A 25,691-nucleotide genomic window follows, 5' to 3' on the forward strand; every position below is an offset into this window, starting at 1 on the left:
ACGTCAGTTCTTTTCTTTCCATGCCAGCCTACGCTCAGAACCGAAGAGAGCTACCCCTGCAGTCGCTTTTTGACTGGCCTTTTGGCTTTTTATAGAAGTTTTATGGCTTCTTGGTACGTTTAGGATGTTGACATGTAAGACCGGCTTCAAGCCCTGCGACTCCCATCACTGCATGATGTCAGTGACGGATCCACACCTCGTGTGCCTGTGGTGTTTGGAGTGAGACCCCGACCTGAAGTCATGCTCGGGCTGCCGGGCCATGAACCTAAAGGCTTTGAGGAACATCCCTAAAGCTACTCGTGGCCAGGCGTCTGGCTCTGCATCGCTCTCGGTTGAGAGGAAGGTCCAGAGAAAGCTCGCGGAGCCATCACCACTTGTCCTCGTCCCATTCAAAACTGTGTGACATTCGGGTAAGCACAAAAAAGTCTAAGAAGCACAAGCGCACTTTGACTTCACCACGTCGGTCGGACGATGTGACGCAGGTGAAGGATCATCCTCGCTCTAGGCCTTTGTCTTCAGAACCTACTTCTAAGTTGTCTTCACGTCTCCCTGAGTTTCAGGGAGCCAAAGCCGCCCCTGCCCAGTTGAAGGAATTTTACAAGGCCACACACCTCATCTTTGGGCAGACCATCTATGTCAGAGAGCCTCTGGGCCCTGCAGAGTTGGCAGCGGCCCCTTTAGATTCATGCCAGTGGCTTCGGCCTTAGCTCTGAGGGGCACCCAGGGATCAGCTCCCAGATCTGAACCGGCATCTGTTGTACCACTGCGACCTTACCCGAGGACTGTTCCTGTGTCGACGCTCCTGACGCTGCCCAGGCCCGCAGGCATCGTCGATCCTACACTCATTGCCTACTTTGACACGGAGCTGGAGATGCGTTGCTCATTGCTGATTCAGACTTCACCAGGGGTCTTGGTGTCTAAGTTGGATCCTGACCTTTTGTCTTATGGGCACGAGTTTGGTGAGAGTATGAAGGGGTCTCTGGATCCTATAGAATACCAGCTTGAAGACCCTATTGACTGTTCTCGGGAACTGGGTGAAGCCAGCGGTCTGGATACCTCCACTGATGCTAATGCAGTAGTAGCTGTGGCGAGCAGCCAAGACATATCTAGGAGGAGTGTAAAGCACTTGCCATGCTATAGTAGTCACACAGTAACTTCTCACATGAAAGGAAGCACAGTGTTGAAAAAATAAAGGCACTTTATTACAGTAACACTGAACTAGATTACTATAGGCAGACCCCAACCGGAGGTGAGTATACACCATATATATACACAGTAAGTACTAGGAATTAGCACAGAAAAACAACAAGCATTGGCAAGTAATAGCCGAAATTAGCTTTGGCCCTATGGGGGGGTAGGGGGGCAAACCATATTCTAAATTAATGTAATGCGAAGTTAGGTCTCCCACCCAAGGATGTGGAGTAGTTAGTTGGGAGAACTTGGAACCCCAAGAAGTGTGTACCTAGATGACCCCAAGCGACCAGGAGCGCATAGGTAAGCAACCTGGTTTCCCATAGACTAACAAGGTGACTTGGAAAAGGAAGTTTGCAAGAACTGGACCCGTCCAGTGGAACCCAAAGGTGGAGTCCGGGTGAAGAGAACCTGCAAAAGAAGGGGGTAGAGTCCAGTCCACGCAAGAGTGTCCAGGTGGGGGCAGGAGCCAGTGCCCACCCTTCTGTGGGTGAAGATCCAGGTCGATTGTGGAAGATGAAGATCGGCTGTGGAGCCCAGGAGCCACAGAGGAGTCCCTGAAGTCGTGCAGAAGCTGTCCCACGCTGGTCACCCGGTCATACACTATCAGAAGGACCACCAACAAGCCTTGACAAGTGCATATCTGGACAGAAGAGGATTTTCAGAGCACTCAGAACTTCGACTTCCACCTGTTGGAGAATCCACGCAGTTCCAGCGGAGAGCAGATCCCAGCAGCCAGTCGTACTTGCCTTTGGTGCCTGCGGAAGCAGGGAAGTGACTCCTTCACTCCAATGGAGATTCCTTCTTGATTCTTTGGTGCAGCTGAAGTCCTGCCGAATCAAGAGGATGCACACCCGTGGAAATGATGCAATTGCTAGGAGCCGTAGACGAAATGTTGCAAGGCGAGGTTGTCTCGGAAGTTGCAAGCTTGTTTGGTTCTTTTGAAGCCCAGCAGGGGTTCCAGTGGCGCAGAGCAGAAGAGGTCTCTGCAGAGGAGTACTGGTGGAGTTGTGCATGCCGGATCTGGGGGACCCACCAGCAAGGGAGTCCCTAAATGTGCCTAATGGGGCATGATCACTCTGCAGGGTGGCCACCTATCAGAGGGGAGGTCACTGACGTCATTTACCTGCCCTGCCCAACCAGATGCTCCCAGGGGCCCCTGCACATCTTGTTTTCAAGATGGCAGAATTGAGTGGCCACCTTGAGGAGCTCTGGGCACTACCCCTGGGGTGGTGATGGGCAGGGGAGTGGTCACTCCCCTTTCCTTTGTGTATTTTCACACCAGAGCAGGGGCTGGAGGTCCCTGGAGTGGTGCAAACTGTATTATGCAAAGAGGGCCCCAAATATGCCCTTCAAAGCAAGCTGGTGGATTGGGGAGGCTACCCTCCCCAGCCTTTTAACACCTACTGCCAAGGAAAAGGATGTTGCATCCCCTCCCCCACAGGAAATCCTTTGTTCTGTCTTCCCCTGCTTGAGCTGGTCAAGCAGCAGGAGGCCAGAATCCTGCCTGTGTAGGCTGCTCGCAAACACTGGAAGACTGGTGGGAGCTATACTGGGGAATCTTCTAAGGAGCCCCCAGAGTGCATGGAATCATGCCACCAATACTGGCATTAGTATTGGGGTATGATTCGGACATGTTTGATAACAAACATGCCTAGGATCGGAGATACCAATATGTAGCTGGACCACAGGAGTTGACCTGTGGCCAGTATACTAGTAAAATGGCTTCCTGCACTTACGAAGTCCAGTGCATTGGAACTGGAGTTGGTAGGGGTACCTCTGCTCATGCACGGGTGCCCTCACACACAGGGACCTGCACCCTGCCTTTTGGGCTGAAAGGGCCTACCATAGGAGTGACTTACAGTGATCTGGTGTAGTGACCAGTAGTGAAAGGGTGCATTCACCTTTTCACGCAGGCTGCAATGGCAAGCCCGCTGACACATTTTGCCCGGGCTGCCAAGAGTGGCATAATACATGCTGCAGCCCATGAAAGATCCCTGGTGTCCCAGTGCCCTGGGTACCTAAGTACCATGTACTAGTGACTTATAAGGGTGCACCAGTATGCCAATTGTGAGATGTACAAAGCACTAAGGCAACCAGATTTGGAGGGAGAGAGCACAATCACTGGGGTACTGGTTAGCAGGATCCCCGTGAAAATAGTCTACGCACACTTATAGCAGGGAAAATGTGGGGGTAACCATGCCAAAAAGAGGGTACTTTTCTATAAATGAAGTTCCAGTGGATACAGCATCAGGGGAATCTTTCCGACATGGTCCTGATCTCTGAGGGGACTGCGCAAGATATTCAGTGGTGGCTTTTGAACCATGAATGGGTCCGAGGCAGATCCCTCTCCCTTCCCGAACCAGATCTGACAGTAGTGACTAATGCGTCTCACCTGGGATGGGGCAGATACATGGTAGAGATCAGAGCCGTCTGGTCTCCTGCGGAGTCCGAGCTCCATTTCAGTGTTTTGGAGCTGAGGGCGATCAGGCTAGCATTGAAAGCATTCCTTCCAAGTGGTGTAGGCATTCACGGACAACACCACCTCCATGAGGTACTTCAACAAACAGGGTGGGTGAAGTCGTGGCCCCCTTGTCATGAGACACTGCACCTCTGGACATGGCTGGAACATCAGGGCATTTCCCTGGCGGTTCATCATTTGGTGGGTTCTCTGAACACCTGGGTGGGCAAACTCAGCCAACAATGGCTGGTCGGTCATGAGTGGCGTCTCCATCCGGAGGTGGTGCAAGGTACCTTTCAGCAGTGGGGAGAGCAATGGTTAGATCGGTTTGCCTCTGCAGAGAGCGCACAATGTCAGTTGTTTTACACTCTGGAGCTTCCAAGGCGCACTCTCACAGCGACACTTTTCGTCTCAAGTGGAACTCGGGCCTTTTTTACGCCTTTTCACCAATACCAGTACTGGCCAGTGTTCTCAAGAAGATCAAGAACAGCCGGGCCCAAGTCGTTCTTGTGGCTCTGGACTGGGCACGAAGAGTATGGTATCCTGAGCTGTTGAGCACGACCATCCATCTTCCAATCAGACTGCCCCTTCGGGAGGATCTTCTGTCACAGCAGCAGGGGACGGTTCTTTACCCGAACCTGTCCAGTCTCCGCCTTCTTGCATGGAGATTGAGCGGTGGCAGTTGACCGCTTTTGACCTTCTGCCTGAAGTCTGTAATGTTATCTTGGCAGCCAGGCGTCCCTCCACCAAAACGGTATATGCCTGTCAATGGAATAAACTTGTGGCATGGTGTACAGACAAGTCTCTGGATCCCCCTCTCTTTCTGAGGTTCTTTTGTTAGTTCTTGCTCTAGCCCAGTAGAGCTTTGCTCTAGGCACCCTCAAGGCGGTTTGTCTGCAATCTCAGCTTTCCTCAGATTGCCTGACCTAAACCTCTTTGTATACATTTTCCATAGTTGAAAGATTTCTTAAGGGCCTTACCCATCTCCTTCCCCATTCATAATGCCCCAATGGGATGTGAAGTTAGTTCTTACTTTTCTGATGTGTGCTTTTTTTTGAGCCACTTTACAACTGCCAACTTCGCCTGCTTACTCTGAAAACAGAGTGAGTGAGTTGCAGGCTTTCTTCAAAGCCACCTTTCATCTGCATCCACTTTGACAAGGTGGTGCTTCGTACCAGGGCTTCCTTTCCACCCAAGGTATTCACAACACCCTTTCATGTAGGCCAATCCATTACCTTGCCTGTTATTTACGGACCACCACATCCTTCCAAGGAAGAGGCGAGACTTCACTGCTTGGACCCAAGAAGAGCGTTAGCGTTCTATCTTGATCGTACCAGAGTTCAGGGTGGATGATAAACTCTTTGTGGGGTATATGGGTGCGAAGAAAGGCTGTGCTGTGCAGAAAAGAACCATCTCTAGATGGGTTGTTGTCTGCATTAAAATGTGCTGCACATTGGCTAAAAAACAACCCCCAGACAGCTTGCATGCTCGCTCTCCTAGAGCAACAGCTGCAACCACTGCATTAGCATGCGGAGTTCTAGTTCTGGACATCTGCAAGCCAGCAATGTGGACATCCCTGCACACGTTTACCAAACACTACTGCCTGGACATTCAGGTCCAAAGGGACAGGTACTTTGCTTGTTCGGTCCTGCAAGACTTCCTCGTTATGATCTTGGTTCACAGACCCTCCTCCGGGGATCGTAATGCTTGGGTATCTATTCTAAGATAAAGAATCCGCAACTAAAATTATCTGATAGAGACATATTATAGTTGCAGATTCCTTACCAACCCACCTGTTCACCTTGCTCTGTGAGCTGATTTCTATGGCCAGGGACTTCCCTATCAGGGCCCTATTTCTGGCACACCAGGGCAGTGTTCTTCATGGCTCTGAGCTTCTGGTGTGTAAAGTTGAGAAAAGAAACGAACATCAGCACACCAGGTGGCACCTATATACGAACTGCATCATCATACCCGGCAACCATGACAAGCAACTGACGCTGGCTGGCACAGACTAGTCAGTCCTGCAATAGCAGTTCGGCTAACCTACAGGGGGCATCTCTAAGATGTCCTCTGGGTGCATTTTACAATTAATCCCACTGGCATCAGTGTGGGTTTATTGTGCTGAGAAGTTTAATACCAAACTTCCCAGTATTCAGTGGAGCCATTATGGAGCTGTGGAGTTTGTAATGACAAACTCCCAGACCATATACTCAATATGGCTATACTGCACTTCCAATGTCTAAGAATGGACTTAGGCACTGCAGGGGCATTTTGCTCATGCAGCTGTTACCTCATCTGTGGGATAGTGCACCCTGCCTTAGGACTGCAAGGCCTGCTAGAGGGGTGACTTAACTATACCACAAGCAGGGGTTTGTGGGCATGGCACCCTGAGAGGGGTGCCATGTCGACTTTGCCTTTTTCTCCCCACTTGCACACACAAGCTGCAAAGGCAGTGTGCATGTGCTGGGTGAGGGGTCCCCCAAGGTGGCATAATACATGCTCCAGACTTTGGGGACCATCCCTGGCCACAGCAGGGCCCTTTGTACCATGGGTACTTTTTACAAGGGACTTAACGGTGTGCCAATTGTGAAAACAAAGGTACAGATTTTGGGAGACAACACTGGTGCTGGGGCCTGGTTAGCAGGATCCTAGCACACTTTCAATCAAAGTTGCCATCTATATTGGGCAATAAGTGTGTGTGTGGGGGCGGTAACCATGCCAACAGTGCCACTTTCCTATACTTGCTCTCAATATAAACTCATTATTCACTGCCCGCCTGCCTTCCTAGTCTGTGGATTGGACTTCTAGGTGTCAAAGTTCCATGTTAAATTTTGCACTCGGTTCTCAGTTTCTGGTGCTCCATGTCTAAGAACACCAAAGGTTTTCTTGCAAGCTGACAGTGTGCAGGAGTGGTGGTTATAGATGGTTCAGCACTATCACTTCAAGAGGTGGGACAGAGTAGGTGAAAGTTTCAGGGTCCACTCTGGTGCCTGGGGACCATTGGAAAGGTGTGGAATCTGTAGTTCGATTATCCACCAGAAAGGGCATTACCAACAATAAGTCACTTGTTCAGGCTGAACCTCCCTCATTGTTCTGTTGGCCTTCTACGCCTTACAGCCAATTTCCACCGAGTCTAACAACCAAAATCTTAACAATTACACCAGTATCACTCTCCATCTGGCTGTTCAGACGACCTTTATAAACACATTTCAGTTCCACTCGTCTCCTTCGTGATAATTTAGCTGCCTAATGGGGGGTATGTGCAACTACATGTTACTCATTTGATAATGGCGAAGTGTAGAACCTAGATTACAGAGAATTACTGCCTTCCATTGCTTAGGGACGGCTTAACACTAATTGCACTCCTTTTTTGCTGCCTTCTAGTCTTCCTAATTTCATTGGTCAGTTGATCATGCCGTGATTCTTCAAAAACAGCACATTATAAGGAGCCCAACTTTAACCTGCACTGACTCAGCATTTGTACGGAGGTCTAAAGGGGGAGGGTTTTTAGAAATTGGTCGGAAAAGACTGTGATCTGTAGCAATCAGAAAGCATGAATTTATGCAGAGGAGTTGTGCTAAGCTTACACTATCAATGCACTAGTTAAGTGTCTGCTCAGATGTTTGTGGGAGGTACTGGGATGTTCTCTTATTCAGTGCCTCGTGTGTGTCATACTTAAAATTGACATGTCTCTGTGTAGTAGTATTGTAGTGTTTACATAGTGCTTCAAAACATGGACTGGGTTGCAAAGCTCCTCAATTTGTATCAGGTTATTGAGCGTGCTTTCGGAATTCATGGTTGAAACTTGTGATGGTTGTAAACACATTCCACTCGGGCCATTGCTGTTTGCTAGCATGAAATATTGCATGGAGAGTGAAAAAAGATGCAGTTGTGGACAGTCTGTATCATGAAGTGGAAGCATCCATTGAGGTGGGCCAGTGTGTGACCGTCAAGCACTGATGTGTAGTGTATAGGCCTACCTGGAAGTGGCAACGGGCCAACCACTGGAGGCACAGTTAAGCAGTACAAGAGTACTGTATTGTACTTGCTCAGGAACGGCCTAGGACCAACCATGGTATAACCGCAAATATAAACACTAAGGCCAATTAGGACCAACACGGAGCAACCATAGTAAACGGACTGTGTACGTTACATGGTAACCGATGATGTGGTCACTGATTCTCTGATGCTGAGCAGCCTACAAATGAAAAGGCTTGTGTTGATGTAGTACGAACATACACAACTGAACGAAGTGACGGTCTGCACAGGAGGCGCACATCAAAAGTAACAGTTAAACTGATCGAAACACTGAATACACTTATGTGGTAGGCCATACTTTTGTACAACTATGAGTTCATATCGGAAGCTAAAAAAAAAAAATGTAAAGGGAAAATAAAAACATAAGTAACAAAAGCAGATGTGTTGGGAGATGTTTTCAGTCCGTTTAGGCATACAGGGAGTGCAGAATTATTAGGCAAATGAGTATTTTGACCACATCATCCTCTTTATGCATGTTGTCTTACTCCAAGCTGTATAGGCTCGAAAGCCTACTACCAATTAAGCATATTAGGTGATGTGCATCTCTGTAATGAGAAGGGGTGTGGTCTAATGACATCAACACCCTATATCAGGTGTGCATAATTATTAGGCCACTTCCTTTCCTTTGGCAAAATGGGTCAAAAGAAGGACTTGACAGGCTCAGAAAAGTCAAAAATAGTGAGATATCTTTCAGAGGGATGCAGCACTCTTAAAATTGCAAAGCTTCTGAAGCGTGATCATCGAACAATCAAGCGTTTCATTTAAAATAGTCAATAGGGTCGCAAGAAGCGTGTGGAAAAACCACGGCGCAAAATAACTGCCCATGAACTGAGAAAAGTCAAGCGTGCAGCTGCCACGATGCCACTTGCCACCAGTTTGGCCATATTTCAGAGCTGCAACATCACTGGAGTGCCCAAAAGCACAAGGTGTGCAATACTCAGAGACATGGCCAAGGTAAGAAAGGCTGAAAGACGACCACCACTGAACAAGACACACAAGCTGAAACGTCAAGACTGGGCCAAGAAATATCTCAAGACTGATTTTTTTAAGGTTTTATGGACTGATGAAATGAGAGTGAGTCTTGATGGGCCAGATGGATGGGCCCGTGGCTGGATTGGTAAAGGGCAGAGAGCTCCAGTCCGACTCAGACGCCAGCAAGGTGGAGGTGGAGTACTGGTTTGGGCTGGTATCATCAAAGATGAGCTTGTGGGGCCTTTTCGGGTTGAGGATGGAGTCAAGCTCAACTCCCAGTCCTGCTGCCAGTTCCTGGAAGACACCTTCTTCAAGCAGTGGTACAGGAAGAAGTCTGCATCCTTCAAGAAAAACATGATTTTCATGCAGGACAATGCTCCATAACACGTGCCCAAGTACTCCACAGCGTGGCTGGCAAGAAAGGGTATAAAAGAAGGAAATCTAATGACATGGCCTCCTTGTTCACCTGATCTGAACCCCATTGAGAACCTGTGGTCCACCATCAAATGTGAGATTTACAAGGAGGGAAAACAGTACACCTCTCTGAACAGTGTCTGGGAGGCTGTGGTTGCTGCTGCACACAATGTTGATGGTGAACAGATCAAAACACTGACAGAATCCATGGATGGCAGGCTTTTGAGTGTCCTTGCAAAGAAAGGTGGCTATATTGGTCACTGATTTGTTTTTGTTTTGTTTTTGAATGTCAGAAATTTATATTTGTGAATGTTGAGATGTTATATTGGTTTCACTGGTAATAATAAATAATTGAAATGGGTATATATTTTTTTTTGTTAAGTTGCCTAATAATTATGCACAGTGATAGTCACCTGCACACACAGATATCCCCCTAACATAGCTAAAACTAAAAACAAACTAAAAACTACTTCCAAAAATATTCAGCTTTGATATTAATGAGTTTTTTGGGTTCATTGAGAACATGGTTGTTGTTCAATAATAACATTAATCCTCAAAATACAACTTGCCTAATAATTCTGCACTCCCTGTATATTCAGCAAAGTTGCATGGCTGTTCCCAGTACTAAATCAGTCTGGCAACCATGCGCATTGAGTTGCTATCATCCTCTGCCCCAATTGGATTCAGTGATGCATCCGGGAGAGAGATATTTTTTTTTCTTTGCTGCCTCATGGGAATCATTGGTTAAATTGTGCTTTCTTTTTGTTTGTGTCAATGAAATAGTTCTTTTATAGTCTTCAGTTTGCAACACTTGTTTCTTACTGTAAACAATTAAATTATATTTTTTTCCTTTTATTTTTTTTTAATCTGTTTTCAGAAAATGCTGTGTCTGACAACGGGGGGCACATGATCTTTGATTACTCGGAGGATACATTGACACAGGCTGCAAAAACCAGGAAGCTAAGGTATTGTTATAACTGGACTTGAAATCCATTTTGTAGGAATACAATCATCTCCCACGGTAAAACCGAAAGTGTTCCTATGATTGCCAGACGGAGAATGTTAAAAGATGGGCTATGTTGAATACCGATGTCGGAAGACATCTATCAGTTTAACGTTTTTTTTTTTATTTACAATAAGAATTTGTGCATTTTTTGACATTAGTGAGTGTGTGTGTATGTATGTGTATATATATATATATATATATATATATATATATATATATATATATATATATATATATATATATATATATACACACACACACGCACGCATATGCACCTATTGTTATATGCTGTTGTTTATTACCGTCGAGCGTGGGAGGACGTGACTCTCATGGCCACCTGCCTCTCTCAACAGTGGTAATAAACAGCTTCTTACTCCCAAACAGACTGCATAGTTAATACCATGATATCTTTTCATTTCTTAGTTAATCATAGAGGTATTTAGCCAGATCAGGACACAAGACGTTGAAGCCGTTTATGAAATCACATGCAGTAAAACTTGAGTACTTTTAGAGTTTTTCTCTGACATTATTGTAGTGTGGAGCCTCTGATGCAGGCAACCTTGTATTCTAAAATTAGTAAGGATGTGCTTTTGGAAGTGGCATGGACTTTGACTGTGGTAATAAGTGGGCGAATGCATGCTTATTACTAAACACGTTCCAAATACTTGTTTTGGGGACACATTTGTTTTCATTGCCATCTATAAATATGCATGCAAATGTACTTGTGTGCTCAAGGCAGGCACTTAACTGGAAATCCAGTTTTTGCACCTCTGATATCTTAGTTCCCTTAATTTCCGTGTACCCTCACTCACTTGACCAATTGTAATGACACTTGGAGGTAACCCGCTTCAGAATCCATTTTTTGGCGTGCAGATGTGGCTCACACTCGTGAAAGGGAGCACATTTTTTAAGGGGGAATCCCAAATCCAATGACATTTTGAAATAACATACAAATACTCTAGACTAAGTTCTGATGCGAAGAAATGAAAACATGCCCAACAAAAGCTCTCAAGCCTTTGCAAGTGCATTAATAGTAAACTTCATCCAGTGACAGCTTTTTGCTGTATTTTTATTGACCTTTTTTTTTTTTAACGATAAACAAAAGATATGTACATTGCACATGTGTCAGTGCTGTGTATATTGACGAATGTTTGCAAGCAACAGATGATGGCAGAAAACAGAAACTACGGGTCATTTGATCTTTTGGCACATGCCTTGTATAGAGTTGCCCAAAACCCTTCACAATCTTAGCATAGAAAAACCCCATGCTTTGCGACTATTTAAAATGGTTTCACATTGAATATGCTCTTAATTAACAGTAGGTGAGTTACACAGAAGGTACTGTGCATGTACAACACAAACCAGGAGGTATTCATCTATCTCAGCACAACACGAAGATAAATTAGACTCTGCATTACTATGTTGCCTCTACATAAAATATGTTGTCTGCAAACATACATTATTGGAGACTGTGACACATGGATAATATGCATTTAGACAAATCAAGTTCCAGTCTCATGCATGGACCCACTATCGTGGTGCTGTGGGGCTTCATGGGCACTGGCATGGGTATGCCCAGACGTGGGTCCCTTGCTCACTGTGCCACTGGATTCAAGCTAGCCTGGCTGATGAAGGGTGAAACACTGAAACCAGTCCCAGGATGCTTGTTTCCGGTCCAGTGAGGACCTGGCTTGGCAGTCAGACTGAACTGTTCTCATGAGGAATAGGATCAAGACTGATTTGCATATGGCTGGGTCCAAACTGGGGTGGCATGGTGAGCAAAAGAACGATGGATTAAACCCCGATCTGTGACTGGGGGGGTGAGTGTTTGCATTGTTCAGCACTCCGTCCATCATCCTTTTGTGTTGCTAAAGTTGCCCTAAGGTGGAAGGGTATGCCCAGACGTGGGTCCCTTGCTCACTGTGTCCTGAATTCCAGCTAGCCTGGCTGATAAAGGGTGAAACCCTGAAACCGGTCCCAGGATGCTTGTTTCCGGTCCAGTGAAGACCTGGCTTCGCAGTTCGGGGAGGACTGTTCCCATGAGGAACAGGGTCAAGACTGATTTGCATATGGCTGGGTCCAAACTGGGGTGGCATGGTGAGCAAAAGAACGATGGATTAAACCCAGATCTGTGACTGGGGGTGAGTGTTTGCATTGTTCAGCACTCCGTCCATCATCCTTTTGTGTTGCCAAGGCCCTGCTGACCCTCAGATTGAATATACAACAGACATACATGCAGAAATATTCTCTTTGTTAGCATGTGGTTAACAAGTCTCCGCAAATCTACATATCGAGACAAATCCAAGTGCTGCGCACCTACATGAAGACTAACGGGTGCAGAGTAGGAGCTACTTTTAATGCATGTTTGCATACATTAATTTGCACTATATTACTCGTGACTTCAGACACCTATAAGGAGATACAAATCTAGCTCTATACACCTGCATAATCATTTGGAATCAGTTAAACGCCTACTGGGAATTAAGCCTATGCCATCCACCTCTACAAGGTGTACCTACATGGCATGTGATGTTCACAAATGCATTTTATTAGCCACTAAATCACACGCGAGACACCACACGTAGTACTAAAATATACACGGAAATAGAAGGGCACTGTACATCTTATTGAAGTCACAAGTAATGGATAGCCCCAGCTTTAACACCTACCCCATACACCCTGAAATCACAAGTTAGGTTTGGTTCAGCAACAAATATTAAAGAATATCAAATAAAACTCTCAAACGAAGTCTGAGTCATCTTCTCAATCATCTACCACATAAACATAGAAGCCACAACTTCCCAACAATAACGTGTACCTAAGTAGGTGCATTTATGTTGCTTGCACGTCTGTTGGTGAACATCAAGAAAACAATAGTGACATACTGCTTCAATGATAAATGCATGATTATGAAAAGAAATGACAACCATAAAGGTATAGAAAGATCATTGAAAAAAACAAAAAAACCCACTAAAGATAAGGAATTTAAAGAGTTTCCTGGATGTTAAAACTGAGACCAATACAAAACCTAAAATGTTGAGGTACTTCAACTTTTTTTTATATAACCTTTATTGTTTTTAGGCTTTTAAATGACCATGCTTTTGTGTCACTCGCTAATGGATTTTTGCAGTAGTCTCTTGATAAATATCAATCAGACAACATTCTGAGCATGAAACAAACTAAATTAAACCTAGTGTTAAACGAGTATTCCCAATCTAGAAGTATAACATGCAGATATGTTCAGGTGTATTTTCCATGTCCAATTTTGGGACTTCGAATCCGGCGTTTCCTTATGAAGTACCAAAATTGACTTATCTACATAAACAGTTCTAGAGTCTTAATGTTCACTGACAGCAATGTACACTAACATAGCACCCTAGTCCATGGTGACCCCTAGCCAGGAGTATAACCTTGGGCGGGCATGGTCCCTGGCAATGACAAAAATGCTAAAGAGATTTTGTGGGAGGATGGAGTGAGTTCTCCCTCGAAATTTTGTTCAATTAAATAATATTGTAAGTAAGGAAGATGAGTCAATCGAGGATGGCATTTTACGGGGGTTCACCTTAAAACATTTTTGGAAGTTTGTTGCAAATCGTGCATATCGGATGGAGACATCTAGCTGCAGATTCCTTACCTTTGTATTCCTTGGCATCAGCTTCAAATCCGGAATGGTTTCGTAAGCAATACCCTCTGCGTGTCCCCGGGTGGCCTTATTTAGATCCGGGTGCGTTGTTTGGCTCTGTGTGGCGTCGTTGGAAGTGTCTGTAATGTCACGGTCACCTATAACGGCACCTCCCTGGCGTGTGTACGTCAGTTCTTTTCCTTCCGTGCTAGTTAAGCGCAGGTCTGGGATCGAGCTACCCTCTGCCTTTTTGGCAGGCTTTTTTCGACCTTTTTGTCAAAAAATGTTTTGTCTGTGCGAGATGTCCTCAAGGAAGACGGGGTTCAAGCCGTGTGGTGCCTTCCATCGCGCCATGTCGGTGACTGACCCTCATCAGATATGTCTCTGGTGCCTCGACAGAGACCACGACTCAGTTGTGTTCTGGCTGGCGGGGCATGGCCCGAAGGCTTTGAGAGAGTGGTCTCTGAAGCTCATGGCGGCCCAGCAGTTTACATCTGTAGGCGCGACTCCTAGGAGGTCATGGTCCCGCTTGAGGAGGAAGTCACGGGACTGCTCCAGGAGCCCTAAGTCCTCCTCTTCTCATTCGAGGTCCTCCAGGCACTCAGGGAAGAGGCACAAAAAGAAGTCCAAGCAGACTTCGGGTTGTCTGTCAGATGACGAGGCAACTCAGGAATGTTGACGTTCCAAGCATGGTTCTGCGGAGCAGATGCAAGGGCTGACTTTGCATCTCGCCCCGCTATCCAGGAACCAGAGCGACCCCTGCTCAATTGAAAGAATTTTACAAAGCCATGTGCCTCATATTTGAGCAGGCTGCCCCCGCTGGTGGGTCTCCGGGCCCTGCGGGGTCAGCAGGGGCCCTATCAGGTTCAACGCCGGCGGCTTTGATATTGGATCTGGATCTATGCTGGTTCCACACATTCAGCCTCGGTCCCGACATCGACGCTGCGCCCACCAGTGGTGCGAGCCCCATCCTTATTCCGGATGAGCCCGAACAACGTTGTACGACCATAGTCCGACTTCAACGCCGACAGGGCCCAAATCCGTGCCTGAGGCTTATTCCGAACATCCAGGTACAGGTAAGGGATGGGAAGATCTGAGGACTCTTTAGAATATGGATTGGAGCAGGACTGGTATGAGGATCTAGGAGAAGCCAGTGGACTGGATACTTCTTCAAATACTGAAATGCGCTCGCCTCCTGTGGCTACAGAGGAGGGAGCTTCATATGCCATGATGGTGCATAGAGCAGCTGAGGTATTGGACCTAGAGTTGCCTACTGTGCCGGTCAGGACTAACATCCTGACAGAGGTGCTTCAGCCAGGGATTTATACATCGGAGCCGATGTTACCCTTCAATGACGCCCTTACTGATGTCGCACTGGAGACGTGTTCCAAACCCAGCACAGTGGCTCCTGTAAATAGAACAATCAGTCGCTGCCATCGACCAGCTCCTACTGACCCTAGTTTCCTCACCCAACACCCCACCCCGGAGAGCTTGGTGGTCCAAACCTCCATTTCCCATGGTGCCTTCCCTTCCACACCCCTGGATAGGGAATCCAAGAGGTTGGACCAACTTGGGAAGATGTTTGTTCATCCATCCTGGCATTGAGGTCTGTAAACACCTCATGCCGATTGGGCAGTTTATCCCATACTTTATGGGATATGGTGGCACAGGTGGTGCCCTAGGCCCCAGAGGGCGTGCTGGACACACTCAGGCCGTCAAAGATGGGAGAGACGCAGCCAAGTTCACGATTTGGTGTGGTTTGGACGCAACTGAATCACTGGGCAGGGTGATTTCATCAACAGTGGCCCTTCGTCGCCACACCTGGCTTCGTACGTCTGGCTTTGCCGGGGATGTCCAGGCAAACATGATGGACATGCCCTTCGATGGCTCACGCCTTTTTGGAGAAAAGGCAGACTTGGCGCTTGAGCGGTTCAAGGACTCTAGAGCCACGGCCAGATCCTTGGGACTCTCGGCACCCGCTTGCCAGCAGTCTGCTTTTTGCCCCTTTCAACACCTCGGGTGGGATGTGGTACCACACCACCCACAGGTCAGCCACCTTCCTTCATCATCTCAGCATCCAGTGCGAGGATGAGGTTGTGGTACTTCAGACACAAAGGGTCTAGCCAGAGGTCGGCCACCACCCAGCCCCCCTTTTCCACAGCACCCAAGTCATCCTAGTATGATTCTGCAAGACCATGCTTGACGAGTTGGAGTGAGGATTCAATTTCATCTCTCTCATTGGCAGTCCATAACATTGGACAAATGGGTCTTGTAGATCATACGGAAGGGCTATTCCCTCCCCTTTCAGTCTTTACCTCCCTTTGTGCCTCCATTGAAAGAACGGCGGATGGAGGATCATTTAATCTTGCTCCGTGATGAAGTTACGGCTCTTTTGGCCAAGGGACCCATAGAAAGGGTTCCGATGTCTGAAGTAGCTAGTTGTTGTTATTCCTGCTACTTTCTGATTCCAAAAAAGAACAAGGGTCTTCACCTATCTTTGATTTAAGGGACATCAATCTCTTCCTCAAAAAGGAGAAATTCAAGTTGCTCACTCTTGCACCGGTCGTGTCTGCTTTAGACCAGGGAGACTTGATGGTAGCCTTGGACTTTCAGGATGGTATTTTCATATCCCCATCCTGCCCGCCTACAGGTTCTACTTGCGGTTCATGGTGGGCCACGAGCTTACTGTGCTCCCCTTCGGTTTCGCCAGTGCCCCTTGGCCGTTCACCATCTGTGCAGGTTAGAGATTTCAGTATTCGATTCCTCGATGACTGGCTGTTGAAGGCTCTTACGCCCCAGACTCTCGTCAACCACCTTCAGATGACGGCAAACTTGCTGCATTCGCTGGGGTTCACTATAAGCCTGCCAAAGTCACACCTAACTCCCTCTCAGAAGCTCCCCTCCATCTGAGCCATTATGGACACAGTGCATTTTCGGGCTTATCCTCCTGAACAGCGAGTCCAGGATATTCAGGTTATGATACCGATGTTTCCGCCTCTATCCTGGATTTCGGTGAGACGAACTCTGAGGCATTTGGGACTCATAGCCTCCTATATCCTGTTATTCAAGCATGCCAGATGCCATATGAGGGGTCTGCAGTGGGACCTGAAGTTCCAGTGGGCAGAGCATCAGGGAAATCTTACCGCCAGTTCAGATCTCGGAGGGAACTGCAAAAGACCTGCATTGGTGATTTGTGAACTGCGATTGGGTCAGAGGCAGACTCCTCTACCTTCCCCAGCCATATCTCACAGTGGTGACAGATATGTCACTTCTGGGATGGTGTAGCCATCTGGGAGAGGTGGAGATCAGAGCTCTCTGGTCTCCGGCAGAATCTGGACTCCATATCAACTTACCGGAGCTCCGGGAGATCCGACTGCCATTGAAAGTATTTCTTCCTGTTGTAAAAGGGAAGATAGTGCAGGTGTTCATGGACAACACCACCGCAATGTGGTACTGCAACAAGCAGGGCGGTGTGGGGTCGTGGACCCTTTGTCAAGAGGCTCTGCGTCTCTGGACATGGCTGGAACAGAAGGGCATAAACCTGGTGGTTCAACACCTGGCAGGTTCTCAGAACACTAGGGTGGATGAACTCAGCCGTCGTTGCCTAGCGGATCACAAATGGTATCTCCACCCGGAGGTGGCGAAAGGACTTTCAGCAGTGGTGAGAGCCTTGGTTGGCTCTGTTTGCCTCCGCAGAGAACGTGCAATGTAAGCAATACTGCGCATTGGAGTTTCCAAGGTGGCAATCGCTCAGCGACGCTTTTCATTGCGAGTGGAGTGCAGGCCTCCTGTACGCCTTTGCGCCCATACCACTTCTGCCCAGAGTTCTCAAGAAGATCAAGAACGACCCAGCCCAAGTAATCCTAGTGGCTCTGGATTGGGCAGGAAGAGTCTGGTGTCCAGAGCTTCTCAAAATGAGCATCAGTCCCCCAATCAGGTTGCCCCTTTGGGAGGATCTCCTGTTGCACCAGCAGGGGAAAGTTCTCCACCCGAACCTGTCAACTCTGCGCCTTCATGCATGGAGATTGAGCAGCAGCAGTTAATGGTTTATGACCTCCCTCCCGAAGTCTGTAAAGTTATTTTGGCAGCCAGGCGTCCCTCCATTAAATCGGTGTGCGCCTGCTGTTGGAAACACTTTGTATATTATTGTACAGAAAGGTCTATCGATGCTCTCTGCTTTTCTTTCTGATATCTTTCTCTTTATAGTTTCCCTTGCCTAGCAGGGTTCTGCCCTGGGTGCTCTCAAGGGCTATCTTTACACAGTTGTCCCCTTCGGCTGATCACCATCAAGACAGCCTTCCTAGTGCCAATAACATCTGCCAGGAGTGGACAATTGTGTAAAGGCTCGAAGGGAGCACAGCTAAGAAACGTGAGGACTAGATTTAAGTCTCATTGGGGCATAACAAAGGGTGTAGGGGGAAACATATGTACTAGACCTTTGAGGAATCTGTGTACAATGGGAGATTTGAAAAGTAAAGGCTGGTCAGGCAGCCGAAGGAATACCGATAAGGCAGAAAGATAGCCCTTGAGAGCACCCAGGGCAGAACCCTGCTAGGTCAATGTTTCAGGTCAAGATGGTGCTGCCACAACCTTGAACGAGACTGCACTTCTGTCATGGAGCCATAACCTGCTGGACACCCCTTTGATTCAGATACGGCTCCTGTGCCCCTCGAAAGGGCTCAGGTTTGGCACAGATTTAGATATGTGGTCATGGCGTTGGAGATTAGCTTGCCCAGCCTTTCCATGGGGACGATTGGTATTAAGACCTCCCAGATGCCAGTAGTCGCGTTACTTCCCCAGACACCGGGTCGGTTTTGTCTCCAGGCCTTGCTACAGAGGAAAGAGGCTCTGTGATTGTTTTGTGGAGGGAGGTAGAGGTCTTTTATTTTCAGCTACCTAGTCAGAAAGTTAAAAACCAATTTATAAACTCAGTTGCTTCAGTCTGGTCAAAAACAATTCAGAGCCCCTCCCCTACAACAAGGCTCTTACAGGTGTGCTTTTTAAGACCTGGTCTGAACCTTATTCAGGGCCTTGTTAATTGGCTCTGGGCAATCCAGACTTACTCACCCAGCACCCCACTACTGAGAGCCTTGTACTGCAGGCTTCGGCCAGCAAGGTCAACACAAATGTATTCCAGTCTACTCCTCCTGACGAGGAATCAAAAAGGATAGGGGCGTTTGGAAACATTATTCTCGTCCATAAGTTTGGCCCTGAGCTCTGAGTACTAGCTGCCTTCTAGGTCAGGATTTGTGGGACTGGGTGCCCCAGATATAAAATGAGTGGCATCTGAGGAAGCATGTGCCATCCTCTTCCAGGCCATGCCGGATGCTTTAAATGTGGCCAGATCTACCATCCACCAGAGGCTAGATACCATAGATTGTATTTGGGGAGCCATAGTCACTAGCGTGGCCTTTGGCACGCAAACCTGGTTGAGGTTCTCTAATTGTTCAGGCATTGTCTAGGACACTCACATGGTTATGCCCTTCAATGGTCCCTCTCTTTTTGGGGATAAAAGATACTCTGCTCTGGAGCTAGTAAGGCCACAGTGCACTCCGTGGGACTGTCTGCTGCTACACTAAAGCAGCATCACTAGTTTGACCCCATCCAGGGTCATGTTAAATGTTTTCAATACCACCAGCAGGTGCAACCAGTACAGCAATACCCCCAGCCCTTTCATATCCATAGTGCCCTCAGACCACATGGACAACTTGAGCATTGCGCAGTCCAGTTTTCTGCCTCTCCTGCTGCCACAGCCCCAAACCTCTTCAGCATACCCTTGACGGCACACAGACATCTCTGTTGGAGAAAGGCTCCAACATTTCCTGCCAATCTAGCAGTCGATAACTTTGAGCAAGTGGATGCTCCAAATTGTTCATCGACATTACTACTTGCAGTGCCTCAGTGCCTCTGAACCCTGCCCTCCTTCCACCATCCTCAGACCAGCTATTGCAGCAGGATGTTCCATTTCTTGTGGCAAAAGGAGCCATAGAGAGGGTGCTTGCACCACAAGCTGGTGGTGGTTGTTACTTCCACTACTTCTTGGTACCGCTGACCTTCAACCTCTCAATGCCTTCCTGCAGAATGACAAATTCAAGATGCTCACCCTGGCCTAGGTCATATCTGCCCTCAACCCTGGAGACTAGCTGGTAGCACTGGATGTTCAGAATGCTTAATTCCACATCCCTGTTCTGCAGACCCACAGACGTTACATGCAGTCATCGTAGGCCAGTTAGTCATTTCAGTTCACTGTAATCCCCTTTAGCCCTACCGGCCCCCCTTCTATGTTCACGAAAGCAGTGATGGTTGTCACAGCACACCTTGGGAGTTCAGTTATCGCAGTCCTCCCTTACCTAAATGAAAGACTGCTGAAGGTGGACTCGTAACTGGCAGTCAACAATCTCCAGACACCCTTTGGGTTCACTATCAATGTGCCAAAGTCACCTCTGACTCCTTCACAGACGCTCTCCTTTATTGAAGCCTTTCTGGACACAGTGCAGCTTTAGGGCCATGAGTTAATGACTCTACACCATTACACGGGAGTGGAGACTGAGCTCCCAGTGTATCAGTTCGCTAATGTGCCACTAATTTCCATACATCTTGATAGGGACTTCTTTAACTTCAAAATTTTCACCCCCACTACTTCACTTCACAATGTTAAATTATTTTACACCTGCAATACTAAACTACATTACAAATCAGTAACTAAATTAGCAATTTATTGCCTTTGGGTGGCAATACCACATGTACATGCCAATTTGTGTAACTGCAATATTTAATACCCAAAGCAGTCTTACATAGCCATGTTAGTAGTATGTAATGCTTAATGACCAGAGCAAAAGACACGTATGATTTCCTCAGGAAGATGCTTTAAGGGAACGTCAATTTGAAGCAGTGGGGGCTCCCCTGTTTGGGCGGAGGAGCGTCGTTCCCTGCAAAACCTTTTAACTCCTCGGGTGCCGTGGAAGAGCTGGTCTCGGCCACGGTTGCTGTGTGCCGTGGACAAGACCAGTTCGTCCTGCATCCGGCTCATGGGGGAGCGCTATGATCCGCCCTGACATCTGATGGCGTCCGTGCGCAATCACGCACCGACCTCATCAGAGATCGCCTCCCATCACGGTGGAGGCATGCTTCCAGCGCGATCCGAAGAGAAACAGATTTGTTTCTCCTCGGTACGGGGGCAGGGGAGGTCAGGGGGGCATGAAAAGGGGAAGGAAAGGCTTTTCTTTCCCTTTTCACGTCTCTCTGAGCATTCCTGCAGCACGATCGCATAGCCATTTTTCTTGGAAATGACATGAGGGGAGCGACCCCTTTGGCAAGGGTCGCCCCCCTGGGATGGGGGTTGGGGGGTATTTTATCTAAGGCCATTTCTGGCCCGAGGGGCAGAAGCCATTAGACACCAGGGATGTGTTTTTTTTTTTTTGTATAAGGGGAGTGACCCCTTAGAAAAGAGCTGTTCCCCAGTGGTCAGAAGCCACTAGACACCAGGCAAGAATTCTTTTTAAAAAAAGGTGGGTGAAGGAGGGGCGGAGCTTGCCGAGCCGAAAGATGGCCGTGCAGTAGCGGAGCTCCGCCGGCTACCTAAAGATCCTTCATAATCCTTTGGGCTATGCCGATTCTTCGGACCCCCTGGGGAAGCAGCTGAAGCCCAGACCGCAGGGGGAAAGATCTGACCGTCGGTGGACCCCGGCGGGACCCGGTGTGAACACCGAGCCACGAGGACGCTCAAGGCGAGCGGGCCGGGGACGGACGGCCGAGGCCTAGAAATGGAGTGGCGCCGCTTTTGCTCGCCTGAAGATACGATGCGGGCAAGTTCCCGAGGCGTGTTGTGGAGTAACTGACTGCACCCGAGGCGAGAGAGAGGTCGCGCCTGGAGGCGGTCCTGGTCGGCGCGTCGGACCTACAGAGATCCTCGTGCTGCGCTGGTGTCGCGCTCCGCTCTCGGGACGGCGACACAGTGGAGCAGACTGGGAGCACGGAGGCCTGGAGGTGAGACTACGTTGTGGGGTGGAAAGGAGCGTGTAACCTACCGCTTTAGCAGGCGGCCGGAGTGAACTGCCTGGAGTGAACATGGCAATGTTACGACTGATGGTGTTATTTTAAAACTTGCTGGCGCGGCATGGGAAGCGGGCACAATTTAATGGAGGAGGGACCTTGGATGTGCTAAATCTGGCGCGCTGGCGATCTTGGCGAACAGCGGAGGGGCGCCAACTGCGGAGAGTCGCGTCGTATAAAGAGCTGAACCGTGGGCTGGAGCCCGGGGCGGCAGTGCTGACTCAGTGGAGGGGCCCTCGGTGGTGCTGGACCGCGTGATCAGAGCTATCGGAAAGCGAGTTGGCTGGGAATGAGGAGCGGACCGCGTGGGAAAGACAACTAAATTTTGCCACTATGGGAAAACATGACAAAGCCCAGCCTAAGATGCACTTTGAGCGACGAAAAACTATGAGCCAGGCAGGGGAAGGCACAGAGGCTGGATCAGAGAGGGCCCCAGAGAGCCCAGCTCATGAAGAACAAGACCTACGACACATTCTAACAGCAATGCAACAAATTCTAACCCAAATAGATGGCAAAATCGACTCTATATTATCGTGTGGACAGAATGTCAGACTAGATAAGCAGACGGAGCGCTTGGACCAGGTGGAGATACGGGTGTCGGCCGCGGAGGATGGACAAACAGCACTAGCTTCCAGACAACTAAAAGTGAACACGGAGCTGGATACCCTTAAACACAAAATGGACGATCTGGAGTCGCACTCTTGTAGAAACAACCTTCGTATCGTGGGACTAGTGGAGTCTACATCGATCGCAAACATGGAAAACTTTATCGAGAGCCTGCTGACACAATTGCTGGGGCGGGACATCTTCTCAGCGTTCTTCGTGGTGGAAAGGGCGCATAGGTCGCTAGCGGTCTGGCCCCCGCCCGGGGCTCCACCTCGCCCGGTGATAGCAAGACTGTTGAACTATAGGGACCGTGATGCTGCATTGAAGCGTGCACGTGAGTTGAAATCATTGTACCCCGACTTCACACTGCAGGTGCAGGAAGCGAGGAAGCAATTCCTGCCAGGGAAGAAACAGCTTAGAGCTCTACAACTAGATTACAGAATGCTATACCCAGCCAAATTAAGAGTAGATGTAGATGGAAATACAATATTCTACACTGATCATAAGAAATTGGAACAATTTGTGATCCGTAAGCTAGCAGATAAAAGAAACGCAGCGGGAGCAGAGCCGGCGAACAATTAATCAAAGAGCTGCTCCTAGTTGTCAAGGTTCCATTGCAGAAATTGGTTCAGAACACTAACATTGTAAAAGATGTGTATACTGTAGATGTACATTAATGCCATGTGGTTGTCGCCCATAAGGCTTGGAATTTTCAGGGACTGGAGGTAAATCATGCGTATCTTACACGCTGGGTGCTGTGTGCCCTGAGATGCAGGGATGGTCCGAAGGACACATATATTGGTAGCCAACATAACAAAACTTTTGTTAAGGCGAAGCAACATCCGCCTTCATGTGTGTTCCACTTATAGCAAAGTTGGGGTTACGATCCAGAGGAGCAGGTCGTGGGAGGATTTTGAAAGTTACAAACAGATGGGCAGGTTGGGGTTTGGCCTATTGTGGGAGGGGGGTGGACGGGAGGGAAAAAGTTGCAGTAACAGTATGGTTGAAACGTTGTAGTAGACGAAGCAGACATAATGCAGATGAGTACTATGCACAATCGGACTTAGAAAACCAACTTAGAGAATAGATGGCTCCAGAGCATACAACTACTGACACACAAAAGGGGCACCATAGAGTAAGGTTGATCACCTGGAATGTGAGGGGACTTAATGATACACGCAAAACTCGTGGGGTGGTGGCATACTTCACTGACACAAGGTCGATATTGCAGTATTGCAAGAGACACATTTGGCCCCGGACAGCCCTATGCTCACCTCACGCAGAATGAGGGGGCAGTTCTTGGCTGCAGGTTACACAACTCATGCTAGGGGCGTCCTGCTGTGGGCCTCCCGCGCATCTGCCATTGAGTTCGAATGTGCTGAGATTGACCCCGGAGGGTGATATGTAGTGGCAAAATGCAAAGGCAGGGCTTTCACTTTTATATTGATAGGAATATATGGGCCGAATTACGACGACCCCCAGTTTTATAGAAATATTGCAGCACGGGCAACGAAATGGAGAGACTTTCCGCAGCTTTGGTGCGGAGACTTTAATTGTACGCTGTCTCCTACATTAGATAGATCGGGAGGTAAGACCAGGGGCCCGGCAGCAGCAGCGTGCGCAATACTAGACATAATGGTGGTCTTGGGCCTGACAGATATCTGGAGAGAGAGGCACCACGAAAAAGGGAGGTCACACGCACTACTCATCAGCACATGACTTGTATACACGCATAGATCTCTGGCTGGTCTCCCGCAATTTATCACATAGAGTAACACCCGAAGCGCCCTGACCTCGAACGTATTCGGATCATTCACCGGTTCCGATATTACTGACAGTGGGTCAAATTCCACAGCCACCGTTCTCCTGGAGATTCCCACCATACTCGCTAACAGACTCCGTGTTTAGGGAGGAACTGACCAATGCAATTAAGGAATTTTTCCAACTAGACAAAGGATGGGGAAGTATGCTGTGGCCTGAGCGTATGGGGAGGGGGACAGACCTGGCAAGGTCCTAGCAAATGTAATCCGCCCCAGTCGCAGCACCAATCTAATTAACAAAACGGCAGCAACAGATGGTAGCATTCTCACTGACCCCGAGGATGTAGCGGCTAGATTCCGAGAATATTACCAAACACTTTATACTACAAGAGGAAGCCCTGAACCTAACTCTATAAAAGAATATCTCACTCACATAGAATTAACAAAACTTTCGGAGAGCGACAGAGGCTTTGGGGGCACCATTTACGCTGGGCGAGATAGCAAAAGCGCTGGGAAGCACGGCTGAATGTAAAGCCCCGGGCCCTGATGGCCTGACAGTGTACTTCTACAAAACATACCAAACACTAATACTCCCACACCTAAAAGAGGTGTTTAAGGAGATGGTTGCATATGGTTGCATGCCTCCTTCGATGCGGGAAGCCATGATAATCACACTGCTTAAACCGGGGAAACCACAAGAACAATGCTCCTCCTACAGGCCACTATCACTGTTAAAAGTAGATGTCAAAATATATGCGAAAATCTTAGCAGAACGTCTGGCCAAAGTGCTGCCCCTACTAATAAAACCTGAACAAGCAGGGTTTGTCCCTGGCCGTAATCTAACCATGAACCTACGCACATTATTCGGCACTATTCAAAACATTAATCCTGATATACAGGCAGTGGTGGTGTTTCTGGACGTGGAAAAAGCGTTCGATTCAGTAGAATGGGACTTCCTATGGGCGGCACTGAGACAGTTCGGAATAGGAGACACCTTTTTACATTTGATAACCACATTGTACAGGGAACTCCGGGCCAGGGTCCGAGTGAACTGGGTGGTGACAGAGGCAATGGACATCACCAGGGGCACTAGGCAGGGATGCCCACTTTCCCCCCTACTGTATGCGCTGGCAGCGGAGCTTCTGGCTTGTGCCCTGAGGGAGTATCATAGCCATCGTGGTCTTAATTTCAAACATTACAAAGTAGTAATATCGGCATATGCAGACGACACATTGCTGTATATCAAAGACCCAAAACGTAATGCTGCACCGATGCTCCAAGAAATAGTGCGATATGGGGCATTGCCCGGCCTCAAAGTCAATTGGGGTAAATCGTTGATGTTTCCATTGACTCCCTCCACAGTACAGACAGATGTAGGTTTCCTGCTAAAATGGGAGATTGGGTCAGTTAGGTATCTGGGTATTAAGGTACACACCGATCCCAACATTATTGTGAGGGATAATTATGACACAGTGATAACTAAATTTGATATAGATGTTGAGAAGTGGATACGACTCCCTCTGTCCTTGCTTGGTCGGGTAGCGTTGATCAAAATGGTGGTTTTACCGC

At 48.1% G+C, this 25,691-nt stretch overlaps 1 protein-coding gene across 1 annotated transcript in view; it reads left to right on the forward strand.

The window, feature by feature from the left end:
- Positions 1–25,691, forward strand: part of BUB1 (BUB1 mitotic checkpoint serine/threonine kinase) — a 640,511-nt gene that overhangs the window by 445,675 nt on the left and 169,145 nt on the right. Inside the window, exon 24 of the mRNA XM_069234708.1 lies at positions 9,954–10,041. Within this exon, the coding sequence (XP_069090809.1) occupies positions 9,954–10,041 (88 nt within the window). The remainder of the gene's footprint in view (positions 1–9,953; positions 10,042–25,691) is intronic.

Source organism: Pleurodeles waltl, chromosome 5 (assembly GCF_031143425.1).
Source record: "Pleurodeles waltl isolate 20211129_DDA chromosome 5, aPleWal1.hap1.20221129, whole genome shotgun sequence".
In the NCBI taxonomy this organism is placed as follows: Eukaryota; Metazoa; Chordata; class Amphibia; order Caudata; family Salamandridae; genus Pleurodeles; species Pleurodeles waltl.